The following is a 15985-nucleotide window of genomic DNA, read 5'->3' as shown; positions in this document are numbered from 1 at the left end:
AACCTGAAGCACTATTTCTGCGTCAGCAAAGTCTGTAACCTGAAGTGTCTGTAACCTGAAGCGTATGTAACCCGAGGTACCACTGTATTAATTCATCACTTAACTTATATAAAATCCTAAGCCAATCTAATACCTGCAAGCTATTTCCAGTTAGTTTAACTTAACAGCTTTAACCAAATGATCATTAAATTTTGTCCATTCTTCCTCCCGCATTTCATCCCCTGTGCTGAAAACCTTTTCTTCAGCTTTGGATGAATTGCAGTCTGCTACGTAGACCAGGAACCTTGTCATGCAGGCGAATCCTTTGTCTACAAGCCTGCTTTCATTTCCACCCATCCTCTATTCTCTCTCTCTCTCACTCACTGGACTACATTTCCCAGCATGCTCTTCCATCTGCGCAGAGAGGAAGGGCAGTAAGTTCAGAAGCATTTCCCTCCCCCCACCCTCCCCTCCACCCGGCCACAACCCCCCAATCAGCTTTGTTAATTCCACAAGAGGGAGGGGGAAAGGACCAATTCCTCCCCCTGCCTCTCAGCATCCTTCCTGGTCCATGACAGAGGAAGCAGCTGAAGATGGGGGACCAAAAGGTAAAAAGATGCTGATGCGAGGGATGCAGAGGGAAAAAAAGAGGGAGGATACAGGATGCAGCAACCAGGAAGCTGAGGACGATGGAGAGATGGAGAGATGCTCCCCTTGGACCAAAGGGCTTTCTCTTACCTCCCTTCATCTCTGCTTTGTCATCCTCGTTCCCCATCGACTTTGCATCCTAGGGGAGGTTGCAAGGGTGCGGAGTTTGGGAGTTGCCTTTGCAGACTGAGATGGAAAAGGCGGAGAGAGGGGTTAAGGAGCGCTTTGTGTGTTGGGAGAAAAGGTGCGACAGGGAGGCAACCTCAGGGCTGCGGCTGCCTGTCTGCGTTGACTCTCGGGCTGCGAGCACAGGTGCTAGTACGGTGGGGTGTGCCTCCAAAGTCAAGCAAAATAAAATCCCTACAGGTAGAAAGCTAGGCCTTCTCCTGCTATCCTGCTTTTCTGTGTGCAAGGATTTTTTTTTTAAAAATGTAGAAGGTTGGAAATTGAAGCCCTACAATTGCATTGCAGAAAAATTGACAGGATGGCTGCAATACCATCAAGTCAATGATGTTCTTAAAGATGATAAAAACTAGGATTTGAAGATAAGAAATCAAAATTCCGAACAGATATTATAGAAAGTAAGCTCAAACCACTCTCGAAAATGTACAATCTTTTATTAGAATGGAACACAAAAGACGAATTCATAAAAGAAGCCATGACAAAATGGTATTGACTTGGGACATAACATAGACTATGATGCATGGGCTAAACTTTGGAATGAGAGTCTAAAATTCACTGCATGCTCTGCTTTAAAAGAGAATGTTATGAAAATGGTCTATCGTTGGTATCTCACTCCCACCAAACTGGCAAAAATGTATAGGACAAGTAGCAAAACTTGTTGGAAATGCAAGGAAAAGGACGTCGATTTTTACCACATGTGGTGGTCATGTAACAAAATAAAAGAGTTTTGGGAACTGATCTATAATGAGTTAAAAAAGATGTTTAAATATACTTTTCCAAAAAAGCCAGAAGAATTTTTGCTAGGTTTGGTGGGAGAAGATATTAAGAAGACAGACCAAAGATTATATCTGTATGCAACAACAGCAGCTAGAGTTTTGATAGCCCAAAAGTGGAAGTTGCAGGAGATTCCGGCTGTAAGGGAATGGCAGATAAAGCTGGTTGAATACACTGAAATGGCAAAATTGACACACAGAATTCGCAATCAGGAGAAGACGAATGGAGTAAATTTATGGCTTATATAAGTGAGAACTGTAGAAATATGAAAACGTTGCCAGGATTGAATTAAATCTTATGTCATGGTGTAATTTTTAACCAGTGAAACTGTGAATTATAGACTGGAATAAGAAAACTTGCAGAAGGGAAAGACGGAAGTCAACGGCTCTATGGAGCATAAAGTAGGATATATGTAATATGTAATAAGATTTGATGTTTTTGTTGGTTGGTGCTGGTTGGTATTCTTAAATCTCAATAAAAAGCATTTGGAAAGGAAAAATAAAAATAAAAATAAAAAAAATGTAGAAGAGAGCACTGCCAAAGCGGTGTGGCTATTGTGCTAAAGGAATCAGGTGTCTGACTCATAAAAGACAGCTTCTTTGTGTTCAGGTTTCTCATGAGGACTAGAATCTTCCTTAATTTTGTAGCTGTGCCATAGCTGAGTGGCGGAACATTTGCTTGGCAAGCAGAAATCCAGATTCAAATCTGGAAGGATGGGAGATGTTCCATGGCTGAAACGTTGGAGAGCTACTGTGAGTTAAGATGGACCAGTGGTTTGGCTAAGGGGAAACTTAGAATCATAGAATTGTAGGGTTGGAAGGGACCCCGAGTGTCATCTAGTCCAACCCCGGGCAATGAAGGAATGTATTTTTAAAAGTACGGTTGTCTTAAAGATATGCAATAAACGAAATTGCAAAGAGAAATGTTTTAAAAATGCTTTATCAGGAGACTTCCAATTTTGACCTATGTTCCTTTTTGCAAAATTCAAAACTCATGTGCCCACTCGACCACTTTGATCAGCAGGTGCCACGCAATAGCCGCTCCACATTTGTAAGAACTGGGTCATTTACTGTGGAACTCCCTGCCTCTTGAGCTCAAGCAAGGCATCTTCATGTTACCTTTCCCAGCGCCTGCCAAAAGCATCCTCGTTTGGGCATGCCTACCCAGATTTTTAGAAAGCTGAGCTAACTGCAATCTTTTCCAGCATTTTAGCTTTTGTATGTTCTAAAATTGGGCTGTAGTTTTTTCTTGGTTTTATTGACTTACCTGTTTTGTAAACCGCTTTGAGGTTATTGTTCTTGTTTCACAATCAAGTGGTGTGTAAATTTTATGACATAGAGTTAGAGATGATAGATAGATAGATAGATAGATAGATAGATAGATAGATAGATAGATATAGATATAGATATAGATATAGATATAGATATAGATATAGATATAGATATAGATATAGATATAGATATAGATATAGATAGATAGATAGATGATAGATAGATAGATGATAGATAGATAGATAGATAGATAGATAGATAGATAGATAGATAGATAGATATGACAGACAGACAGACAGACAGACAGATAGATAGATAGATAGAGATAGATGATAGATAGATAGATATAGATAGATGATAGATGATAGATGATAGATGATAGATAGATAGATAGATAGATAGATAGATAGATAGATAGACAGACAGACAGATGATAGGTAGGTAGATAGACAGACAGATATAGATATAGATATAGATATAGATATAGATATAGATATAGATATAGATATAGATATAGATATAGATATAGATATAGATATAGATATAGATATAGATATAGATATATAGATATAGATATAGATATAGATATAGATATAGATATAGATATAGATATAGATATAGATATAGATATAGATATAGATAGATAATAGGCAGATGATAGATGATAGATAGATAGATAGATAAATAGACAGACAGACAGACAGCTATAGATATAGATAGATAATATACAGATAGATATAGATAGATAATAGATGATAGATAGATGCTAGATATAGATAACAGACAGATAGATGATAGATAGATAGATAGATAGATAGATAGATAGATAGATAGATAAACAGATAGGTGTTTAGGATTTGTGTGCCCTGCCTTTCACTGGCTATATTATTGATTTCTTTTTATTGTCACTGCAGTTTCATGATAATTTGAAAAGCAAATTTTAAAAAGTTTCATTGAGAAAGTGGGAGCGTATCTGACCTCCCCAGGTAGCTGAGTGGGCAGAGCCTGAGACTCTTAATCTCAGGGCTGTGGGTTCGAGCCCCACAACGGGCGGAAGAGTCCTGCATCGCAAGGGGGTTAGACTAGATGACCCTCGGGTGTCCCTTCTGACTCCACAATTCTATTATTATCGTGAATACTCAATAGCAAGGACACCTGTGTGGTTAAAGTGTCATCAGAGGGCATGGAAGGAATGCACGAACACACGCAAATAAAAGGAGCCGTTGATTCGAGATTTTTTTTTCCTTCTGGGACAGGACGCCCTTAGAAAGATCATCACCACCCTGGCTGTGAAAAACGAGGAAATCCAAAATTTCATCTACGTCCTCAAACAGATGCTGCAGAACGTGGAGGTAACTGGGCTGAGAGTTCAGGGGTCAGCAGAGTGATTTCTGCAGTGAGAGGTCCTGGCGCAGACCCTCGTCAGAGGAAGTTGCATGACTGTATAATCAGCCTACTAGGTAAAGGGTAAAGGGGCCCCTGGCCATTAGGTCCAGTTGTGGCCGACTCTGGGGTTGCGGCGCTCATCTCGCTTTATTGGCCGAGGGAGCCGGTGTACAGCTTCCGGGTCATGTGGCCAGCAGGACTAAGCCGCTTCTGGCGAACCAGAGCAGCGCACGGAAACGCCGTTTACCTTCCAGCCGGAGTGGTACCTATTTATCTACTGAGTGATAGTTCAATAAAAAAATGCTTCCTGTTATTTGAGTTAATAACTCTGCTTCTGAGATCTTTCTTGACTCAAATCCTTTGCTGCTTTTATTATAAACATTTTCCCCATCAAAAAAATCTGGCAAATCTTCACCTCTGCAGTCATCTCGTTAAAGCTAGCAAATTTACAAGCCAGTGATCTACAACAATTATATGATGCATTTTTGTATCAAGCTCATACGTGCCTGATTTCATCCTGCCAGGCCAATTCGGACCGAGTCCAGCAAGACCTTGAGGCAGAGTTCCAGTCGCTGTTCACCCTGTTGGACGAGCTAAAAGATGGGATGCTGATGAAGATCAAACAGGATCGAGCCAGCAGGACTTACGAGTTGCAGGTAAGGGGCACCTGTATTACACCTGTATGTTTGGCCTGAGTGGTCCATGTATTACACCTGTATGTTTGACCAGAGTGGTCCATGCTCCTTGCATGTCTGGCCAGAGTGGTGCATAATCCGTGCATTGCACGGGGGTCAGACTAGATGACTCTTAGTGTCCCTTCCAACTCTACAATTCTATATTCCTCATTTCAGAGTCCAAGCTATCAGATTTGTGGATTCCTCCCTCCACCCCCCAAAAGCTCTACCTCTCTTTTAAATCAGAACCAGTGAAGGTCCTGTGTGAGTGTCTGAAGGCGGTTGGAGGATGGATGGTGGCTAACAGATTGAGGTTGAATCCTGACAAGACAGAAGGACTGTTTTTGGGGGACAGGAGGCGGGCAGGTGTGGAGGATTCCCTGGTCCTGAATGGGGTAACTGTGCCCCTGAAGGACCAGATGCGCAGCCTGGGAGTCATTTTGGACTCACAGCTGTCCATGGAGGCACAGGTCAAATCTGTGTCCAGGGCAGCTGTCTACCAGCTCTATCTAGTATGCAGGATGAGACTCTCCCTGCCCGCAGACTGTCTCACCAGAGTGGTGCATGCTCTGGTTATCTCCCGCTTGGACTACTGCAATGCGCTCTACTTGGGGCTGCCTTTGAAGGTGACCCGGAAACTGCAGCTAATCCAGAATGCAGCAGCTAGACTGGTGACTGGAAACGGCCGCTGAGACCACATAACACCGGTCTTGAAAGACCTACACTGGCTCCCAGTACGTTTCCGAGCACAATTCAAAGCGTTGGTGCTGACCTTTAAAGCCCTAAACGGCCTCAGTCCAGTATACCTGAACAGTGGCGTAGCGTGGGTTGTCAGCACCCGGGGCAAGGCAAGTAATTTGCGCCCCCTAACCCGTGGATTTGCGCCCCCTAACCCGTGGATTTGCCCTAACCCCAGATGTTGCGCCCGGTGCGGCCGGCCCCCCCTGCACCCCCCACGCTACGCCACTGTACCTGAAGGAGCATCTCCACCTCCATTGTTCTGCCCGGACACTGAGGTCCAGCGCCGAGGGCTATCTGGCGGTTCCCTCCCTGCGAGAAGCCAAGTTACAGGGAACCAGGCAGAACCTTGCCTCAGACATGCTTGCTATAACATCTCTCTCTCTCTCTCTCTCTCTCTCCCTCCCTCCCTCCCTCCCTCCCTCCCTCTCTCTCTCCTTCTTCTGTTCCACAAACCACTCCTTGCTCCAGAACCAGCTGGCTGCTTGCACAAAAGCCTTAGAGAGCTCCGAGGAACTGCTGGAAACAGCAAACCAAACACTCCAGGGGGCTGAGAACCATGACTTCAACCAGGTACAAAGAGCTGCTCGCTCGACTTGCCTCCCTGGGCAATGGGCTCAGTGGTTCGGGGGGGGGTCAGGTGTAGAGAGCTTGGAGGGTTATCTCCCGGCCCACATATTTTGGAGAAACAGGATTAAATGATGGCAAGCAGATGCAAGGCTCTGCAAAGCCTGTGTGACTTTGGAAATATTTCGGGATTCCTATTGTCGCAGAGCCCAAACCTGCCAGCGCTTCTGTGGGAATTTAGGTGGGGGTCCTGTAAGCCACCAACAAAGAGCGAGCGCATGAGCGCATCATTATCAGATTATTATTATTGATTAAATGTGTATCCCGCCTGAAATATACTCGGAGTCGAGAGAGGATTTCATGCTCTTTATTCAGCTCATAGTGGTGAGGAGGAATGGAAGTTCCCCCACAATATCTGCTTTATAGACATTATTTACACAATGGGCTGCAGGTGATTGGCTAATTCCGGGATTCTCCTGTAGGCCAATCAGGTTGCGGATTCACTTCCACCTGGAGCTGGATTGGGTGGCTCCTGCAGACCAATCATACTGCTGCATTGCTCTAGGACCAATCAGACTGTTGCATTCTGAATCCTATTGTTCTAGGACCAATCAGAGTGCTGCATTTTGGATCCCATTGTTCTAGGACCAATCAGACGGCTGCATTCTGGATCCTATTGTTCTAGGACCAATCAGACTGCTGCATTCTGGATCCTATTGTTCTAGGACCAATCAGACTGCTGCATTTTGGATCCTATTGTTCTAGGACCAATCAGACTGCTGCATTCTGGATCCTATTGTTCTAGGACCAATCAGACTGCTGCATTTTGGATCCTATTCAACTCAGTACATAACATCGCTCAATAACTGCAGGTCTCAGACCATGCATTTTAGGAACGGATGGTTGATAGGCTTTTACATTCAATCGCGGGATCATGAGTTCTGAGGCCAAATGGGGGAGTTGGGAGGGGACAGATGGCCAGCAGTTTCAGGGACTCTTTGCTGGGAGCAATGTGCTTTTAAACTTTGCGTGGGTATTCCTTAGTCTAGTACAGAGATGGGGAACCTTGGGGAGGGCCCAGAACTTAAGGTAAAGGGGCCCCTGAACATTAGGTCCAGTCGTGGCCGACTCTGGGGTTGCGGCGCTCATCTCGCTTTATTGCCGAGGGAACTGGTGTACAGCTTCCGGGTCATGTGGCCAGCAGGACTAAGCCGCTTCTGGCGAACCAGAGCAGAGCACGGAAACACCGTTTACCTTCCCGCCGGAGCGGTACCTATTTATCTACTTGCACTTTGATGTGCTAGGTTGGCAGGAGCAGGGACCGAGCAACGGGAGCTCACCCCATCGCGGGGATTCGAACCGCCGACCTTCTGATCGGCAAGTCCTAGGCTCTGTGGTTTAACCCACAGCGCCACCCGCGTCTCATATGCCCAGAACTTACTTGACTGCAAAACCCATCATCCCTGACCATCGGTTGCTGGGGCAACACCTGGAAAGTTGCAGGTTCTGCATTCCTGTACAGACAATGTCCATTCCAGTACAGACATAATGTTGGTGCTGTTTTCCTTGTCTTGAATTATAACTGGTGACCCCCTCCCTCCCTTTCTCTCTCTCTCTTTTACTCTTTCACCCTCTTTCTCGCGCTTCTTTGAAGGCTGCTAAACAGATCAAAGACAGGTACGTTGCATTCCGGAAAAAAACTCTTGCTCCACAAGTTTTCTCCTCTGCCAAAGACCACGTTTAGACCAAAGGGCATAAAATATACCGCCATGGTCCCTATGCCCAGGCCCCCATCCCACACCCCTCCTGCCCTTATCCAAGGCCCAACTTGCTGCGGACCAATTTATTTTCGACGCACCCCCGACTTCTTCCTGAATTTCAGTTATGGCAGGCGAGAGACTTTAGCAGTTCATACACAGCTTGGTGAGGGATGCTCGAGTGTCTAATCCTCATATTATTCTTGGCCTTCCCTCCCCCTGCAGGGAAAGTCCACTTTGTACGTGCTCAGAAGCAACCCGCCCCATCCTGTACAAAAAGACTGAAACTCACCTTTGCTTGTAGTCAGGGAAAGACGCTTTGCGCATGTTCTGTGGCATTCTCTTCCCACCCACCCCCTATATTGATTTATTGTTATTCACGTTTTATACTGTATTTTATGCTGTTTTTGTTGCATCTAATAATAATAATACAGTGGTGCCTCGCAAGACGAAATTAATCCGTTCCGTGAGTCTCTTCGTCTAGCGGTTTTTTCGTCTTGCGAAGCAAGCCCATTGACGGCTTAGCGGATTAGCACTATTAGCGGCTTTTAGCGGCTTTTAGCGGCTTAGCGGATAAGCAGATAAGCGGCTTAGCGGCTTAGAAAAAGGGGGGAGGGAAAAAACCCCCGCAGGAACTCACAAGACATTTTCGTCTTGCGAAGCAAGCCCATAGGAAATTCGTTTTGCGAAGCGCCTCCAAAACGGAAAACCCTTTCGTCTAGCAGGTTTTCCATCTTGTGAGGCATTCGTCTTGTGGGGCACCACTGTAATAATAATAATAATAATAATAATAATAATAATAATAATACTTTATTATTTATACCCCGCCCATCTGGCTGGATTTCTCCAGCCACTCTAGGCGGCTTCCAACGGAATATTAAAATACAATAACCTAGTAAACATTAAAACTTCCCATCAGATGTCAAAGAGATAAAGAATTACCTGACGTTCAGAAGACATCTTAAGGCAGCCCTGTTCAGGGATGTTTTTAATATGTAATGCTGTATTGTTTTTAATACTGATTGGGAGCCGCCCAGAGTGGCTGGGGAAACTCAGCCAGATGGGCGGGGTATAAATAATAAATTATTATTATTATTATTATTAAACAGGGCTGCCTTCAGATGTCTTCTAAAAATATAGTAGTTGTTTTTCTCTTTGACATCTGGTGTTTTAAATAAGTGCTTTAAATTTGTTGTTAGCTGCCCTGAGCCCAGTTTTTGAACCGGGAAGGGTGGGGTATAAATAAAAATATATTATTATTATTATGAAAAACCTTGGTATTCTCAGTGGTTTCCGGGCTGACCCCTCTCAAAGTCTAGACACTGGGTTCTTGAATGTTTCACAATCTTTGCTCCAAGGCCTCTTCGCTTCGACTCCCCCTCCATTTGTGTAGATGTACAGTGGTACCTCAGGTTAAGTACTTAATTCGTTCCGGAGGTCCGTATTTAACCTGAAATTGTTCTTAACCTTAAAGCACCACTTTAGCTAATGGGGCCTCCTGCTGCCACCACGATTTCTGTTCTCATCCTGAAGCAAAGTTCTTAAACTGAAGCACTATTTCTGGGTTAGCGGAGTCTGTAGCCTGAAGCGTATGTAACCCGAGGTACCACTATAGCTGGGATGAGGGTTGTCGTTTATTTCGGGGGGCGCTCTCTAACAAATTCCTCTCCACCCCCCTCCCTTCGGACCCAATCCTCTGCAGCGTGACCATGGCGCCTGCGTTTCGCCTCTCCCTCAAGGCGAAAGTCAGCGACAACATGAGTCACCTGATGGTCGATTTTGGCCAGGAGCGTCGGATATTGCAATCTCTGAAATTTCTGCCAGGTATTCGGGGTTGAACTTTATTACTGTCACAGACCAGGATAAACAAACAAACAAAGATATAAATAAAATAGCAGGTTTTGGTTTTTTTAACCGATAATTGTTAGAGCAAATAAGGGCAAAGAAACAAGCATAGGATAAAACATCTGAATAAAATACAAGATTAAACACGGATAATGGATGGGTAAAAACTGATAATTAAAACAGATAAGAAATAAAAACAAGCAGTTAAAACAACTGTAGGAGCATAAGAACTAAAAGACTCGCAGTTAAAACTATAAGAAGCTGCAGAGTAGAAGTCTCTGAAATAGAGGACACTCACAACATTAGAAACCGATGTGCAAATATGGTTAAAACAGACAATTAAAACAATTGTAAAACAACGTACAACAATAAATTTAGAAACAATGTACAACAATAAACTGTCCCAGGGAGTTGACTCAGAGTCACCCATGGAACCGAGTTTTGGGATTTTCATGCCGGACTGTTTTGAGTTGGGCGATGATCTGCACCTACAGATTTGTACACAGAATCTGGCAACCATCCAGATCTTCTTCTGATCTTTGCCTAACAGCAAAAGGTCAAATTTTTGCTTTTGCGGGAGGTCGGCGAGCCTCACCATGATCTTACTACGTGCCTCTTCATAAAAGGGGTTCCTGGATGGTTAGCATGTCAGGCAAGCACTGCGGGGGTGCTGGGTTCGAATTCCCACTTGCTGGCTGACCGTCTATCAGCCTAACCTACCTCACAGGGTTGTCGCCTTGTCATTTCACCCAAACTTTTTCCAGGTGCTGTGCAAAGTTCTAAGACAACAGCACAGTCCCTGTCGTAGATACAAAGGGCGAAAGAACTGGAGGGAGAGAGGGCAAAAGAAGCAGATTCCTTAAGATTTTTGCAATTATTATTTTAAGGCGGTGGAGCCTAGCCTACTGCCCTCCTCCCTCAGTTGCTGAGTTCTGCTTGTCTGGAGCTCGTCCTACACTCAGCATCTTGCGAAATAAAATAAATGAATTAAATGAGCTACATGCATTAATTTCGGTGAGTCTGAGTAAGGTTCCTGATCAGGGCCGGATTTAGGTTTGATGCAGCCCTCCGCTACTGAAGGTAATGGGGCCCTTTCTATGTCCAGCTGTCCTTTGTCAACAACGAATTGTCGCTGTTTTTTGTGTTGAATATATGCTATATGGTCATTTATGGACCTAATAGGTATCTCAAGCCATTTGCACATGTGGCCATGCAACCAGTCCATGCAGAATGTAGACACCCTATATATAGAAATGAGCAAACCAGTAATATTTTGGGGAGCAGGCTAGCAGGCGGGGCCCATGACTTACATCCTAGGAGCCTATACAACACAAAACACTGTTGCTGTAGGTTTTATTTTATTTGTCTTTTATCTTATATTTTGGAAATGTACATCCAGTTTTGTTTTTTTCTTTAAATTTTTGGGGGTCTCCGAAGATGGGGGCCTAAGCTATAGCTTGTTTAGCTCATACGTAAATCCGACAGTGTATCCTGATCAATAATTCTGTGCACCCATCCTCTCTGATTGTCCACTTGTAAACCTAGTGCCCAGTGCCCCGGAGATAGACACGGCCGAATCTTTGGTGGCTGATAACTGTTGAATGGTCTCTTTAAATTTGAAGGTTCACTATTGTTCCACAAGATGTGCGTTTCTTTAAAGGCCAGAGCAAATAACGCGACCTAGTTTTACAGCTGTGAAGCAGTATAGCAGGTGCTGTTAAGTTGTGGCAATTAAGCTATTGGGTATAGTATATAAAGAGCAGCACCTAGCTCTCTCAGTACTCTGGTGGATGGGTTTGTGGTTGGGTCATGCTTACTGATATATTGTAAAAGGAGTTTTTGCTTTTGTTATTAAAACCTAGCAAAAGTTATTTTTGCGTTCCTTGCAATGTGTGGTCTCCCCAGCATGCCTTCTGCAGTGCAGCTAATCTGCAAATGGCCAATATACATAGCTGTCAACTTACAGATTTGAAAATAAGGGACCAGCAGCCTTGAAAATAAGGGATCAACAAATACTTTTATAAAATACGTATTTTGTTGCGTGCAAATGGCTTTAGATACCTATTAGGTCCATAAATTACCATATAGCATATACAGTGGTGCATCGCAAGACGAAATTAATCCGTTCCACGAGTCTCTTCATCTTGCGGTTTTTTTGTCTTGCGAAGCACGGCTATTAGCGGCTTAGCGGCTATTAATGGCTTAGCGGCTATTAACGGCTTAGTGGCTTAGCGGCTTTAAGAAAAAGGAAACAAACTCTCAAGAACTCGCAAGATGTTTCGTCTTGTGAAGCAAGCCCATAGGGAAATTCGTCTTGCGGAACGACTCAAAAAACGGAAAACTCTTTCGTCTTGTGCTTTTTTCATCTTGCGAGGCATTCGTCTTGTGAGGTACCACTGTATTCAACACAAAAAACAGCAACAATTTGTTGTTGACAAAGCACAGCTGGGCATAGAAAGGGCCCCATTACCTTCAGTAGCTTATTTAAGAGACATCATCAATAAGGGACAGCAGCGGGACATGGCACTGGGATAAGGGACTGTCCCGCCAAATAAGGGACGCTTGACAGCTATGCCAATATATCCTGATCTATAATTCTGTGCACCTATCCTCTCTGATTGTCCACTTGCAAACCTAGTCCCCAGTGCCCCGGAGATAGACACGGCTGAATCTTTGGTGGCTGATAACTGTGTGACCCTGGTTTGGAGGATGCCCGAAGAGGACAGCAAGATTGACCACTACGTGCTAGAGTACCGTCGGACCAACTTCGAAGGTCCCCCCCGGGTCAAAGAAGACCAGCCGTGGATGGTCATCGAAGGAATTAAGCAGACTGAGTATATGCTCTCTGGTGAGACAGCCCATGCAGGATATAATAATAATTTATTATTTATACCCCGCCCATCTGGCTGGGTTTCCCCACCCACTCTGGACGGCTCCCAATAGAATATTAAAAACACGATAAAACATCAAACATTAAAAACTTCCCTAAACAGGGTTGCCTTCAGATGTCTTCTAAAAGTCAGGTAGTTGTTTATTTCCTTGACCTTGGATGGGAGGGCACTTCACAGGGCGGGCGCCAACACCAAGAAGGCCCTCTGCCTGGTTCCCTGTAATCTCACTTCTTGCAGTGAGGGAACCGCCAGAAGGCCCTCAGAGCTGGACCTCAGTGTCCGGGCAGAACGATGGGGGTGGAGACACTCCTTCAGGTATAGTGGACCGAGGCCATTTAGGGCTTTCAAGGTCAGCCCCAACACTTTGAATTGTGCTCGGAAATGTCCTGGGAGCCAATGGAGGTCTTTCAGGACAGGTGTTATGTGGTCCTGGCGGCCACTCCCTGTCACCAGTCTAGCTGCCACATTCTGGATTAGTTGCAGTTTCCAGGTCACCTTCAAAGGTAGCCCCACGTAGAGCACATTGCAGTAGTCCAAGCGGGAGATAACCAGAGCATGCACCACTCTGGCGAGGCAGTCTGCGGGCAGGGAGGGTCTCATCCTGCATGCCAGATGGTTGCAAGTGTTATAAGAAAAAACTGCTCCCTCTCCCTTGTGGGGTATTCCAGAGCCCGTATAGAGTCCTTAAGTGGGTGCACTATAGGTAGGAGAAAAATAACAGAGGCCAACCAGAAAATATTGAGAAGCAAAGCAGCTAGTAAGCCTGATCTTTATTAAAGGAAATAAACTGTTGCAACACTCACACGCAGGAGGGAAGAGGAACCCAGAACAATGGTGCACAAGCCCATATAGAGACTTTTAAAATTGCCCACCCAGTAGCCCAAGACCACCCCCCACAACATCACACATATGTCACAGAAGGAGGTGGTCTCTGGAAGAAATTTGAGAGTGTTGTTTCTCTCCTGTCTGCCAGGATACCTGGTAATAATGCCTTACTTGATTGCATTTTCTGGGTAGCCTGCCTATTCCTTTGAGATGGTAAATACTTAGTTCCTGAATCTCTTAGGCATATTTATTATGTGTGTTCAGCTTAACAGATACTTGCCAGACGGTATTTGCAAAGGGAGGCATAGGCTCCTACAGTCCAAAGACAATTGGAAAGCTTTTCCTGTTTCCTTCCTCCTTGCAGAGAAACATTTGAGGTCAATTTGGGAGAGTCAAAATGGCTTCAGGATTGCTCTCCTGTACTATTTCAGACATGTGGTTTATATACTTGTGCATGTGTTTGCCTTGCACATCTATGCACATTTATTTTATATTTGGGGACGCGGGTGGCGCTGTGGGTCTAGGACTTGCCGATCAGAAGGTCGGCGGTTCGAATCCCCACGACGGAGTGAGCTCCCGTTGCTCGGTCCCTGCTCCTGCCAACCTAGCAGTTCGAAAGCACATCAACGTGCAAGTAGATAAATAGGTACCACTCCAGTGGAAAGGTAAATGGCGTTTCTGTGCGCTGCTCTGGTTTCGCCAGAAGCGGCTTAGTCCTGCTGGCCACATGACACGGAAGCTGTATGCCGGCTCCCTCGGCCAATAAAGCGAGATGAGCGCCGCAACCCCAGAGTCGGCCACGACTGGACCTAATGGTCAGGGGTCCCTTTACCTTATTTTATATTTGAGACCTTAGAATTCTTATAACGCAGGGTTTGGGGAGCACCTATACACAATTGTCGGCCGAGGAAGTTGACCCTTTGTCCGTTTCCCTCTGCAGGGCTGAAATTTGACATGAAGTACATGAATTTCCGTGTCAAAGCCTGCAACAAAGCTGTGGCGGGAGAGTTTTCTGAGCCGGTCACTTTGGAAACGAGAGGTGAGTGTTCGCGGGGAAGGCCTGCCCTTGCAGAGACTTCCAGACTTGACCTGCGAGAGGGAACGCTGTTAAAATGGCAGTATCAAAATGGACAGGGTTTGTCGGCCAAAGTAGGAACCCACCGCAGACCCACCACTTCCGTCCAGTGGCGTAGCGTGGGGGTGCAGGGGGGGCCGGCCGCACCGGGCGCAACATCTGGGGGGGCACGCTCGCCGCCTCCGGAGTCGCCGAAGAGCCTTGGGCGCAGGCTGTAGCAGAGCCCCATGTCTCACGGAACCGACGAGCTGTGCACGCGTCCGGGCTGAAGGCGTCCGGCAGGCAGCGGCTCTCAGCGCTCGCCACGCGTCAGGGCCACGGAGAGCGCGCCAGGCAGCCCCTCCTCACAGCCCCGCCGCTGCTGCAGCTGCTGGGCCATGTTGCATTTTCCTCGCCTCTCTGCCCTCCTCCTCCTCCGGGCAAGCGGCGTCGTTTGGGCGGCAGCGCCAGCGGCAACCCGCCTCAGATCACCTGACACGGACCTGCCGCCGCCACCGCCGTGGCTACCTTACCGTAAATACCCCAGCCCAGGCAGCAGCAAGAAGAAGCTGGCAGCGGCAGCAGGTTAGGGGTTAGGGGCGCAAATTACTTGCCTTGCCCCGGGTTAGGGGGCGCAAATTACTTGCCTTGCCCCGGGTGCTGACTACCCATGCTACGCCGCTGCTTCCGGCCACAAACTTCCCCCATGGAGAAGGCCCAGCAGGACTTGTGTCTGGTCCTGGGCCTGAGAACAACCTTAGCCCTTCCCCCAAACAAAGGATAAATATTAGGAGATTTTTCTTAATGGTAAGTCTGTCTTGGGAGCTGGTAGGATCTTCTTCCTTAAGTAGAGGGCCAAGTTATTTCAGTGACAAACCAATACGGCATTTATAATCTATAAAATAATTATTGATGTTGTTATTTATTACTTATAACCCACCCATCTGGCTAGATTTCCCCAGCCACTCTGGGCGGCTCCCAACAGAATATTAAAAACACGATAAAATATCAAACATTAAAAACTTCCCTAAGCAGGGCTGCCTGCAGATGTCTTCAAAAAGTCATAGTTGTTTAGTTCTTTGATGGGAGGGCGTTCCACAGGGCAGACGCCACCACCGAGAAGGCCCTCTTCCTGGTTCCCTGTAACCTCGCTCCTCGCAGGGAGGGAACCACCAGAAGGCCCTCGGAGCTGGACCTCAGTGTCTGGGCTGAATGACGGGGGTGGAGACGCTCCTTCAGGTCTACTGGGCCGAGGCCATTTGGGGTTTTAAAGGTCAGCACCAACACTTTGAACTGTGCTGGGAAAAGTACTTCAACATTAACAGAACAGTAGATCATCGTCATCATCTAAGCACTGTTGAAACAGAGGCAAAATGTATTATGCTTGGACCAT

The 15985-nt window shown here is 45.9% G+C and overlaps 1 protein-coding gene across 2 annotated transcripts in view; it reads left to right on the top strand.

The window, feature by feature from the left end:
* Positions 1–15985, top strand: part of FSD1 (fibronectin type III and SPRY domain containing 1) — a 33665-nt gene that overhangs the window by 7335 nt on the left and 10345 nt on the right. Inside the window, exons 1-8 of one of the 2 annotated variants that reach the window (XM_081846276.1) lie at positions 450–587; positions 4112–4207; positions 4766–4897; positions 6125–6226; positions 7875–7897; positions 9680–9801; positions 12461–12670; positions 14479–14577. In XM_081846276.1, the coding sequence (XP_081702402.1) occupies positions 573–587; positions 4112–4207; positions 4766–4897; positions 6125–6226; positions 7875–7897; positions 9680–9801; positions 12461–12670; positions 14479–14577 (799 nt within the window). In that variant the 5' untranslated portion in view covers positions 450–572. Of the gene's footprint in view, positions 1–449; positions 588–4111; positions 4208–4765; positions 4898–6124; positions 6227–7874; positions 7898–9679; positions 9802–12460; positions 12671–14478; positions 14578–15985 lie in introns of those variants that run through there. The other variant, XM_081846277.1, reaches the window with a different exon arrangement.

Source organism: Podarcis erhardii (assembly GCF_964252035.2).
Source record: "Podarcis erhardii genome assembly, chromosome: 18".
Classification (NCBI taxonomy): domain Eukaryota; kingdom Metazoa; phylum Chordata; class Lepidosauria; order Squamata; family Lacertidae; genus Podarcis; species Podarcis erhardii.
This window is presented reverse-complemented; position numbering and strand designations above follow the sequence as displayed.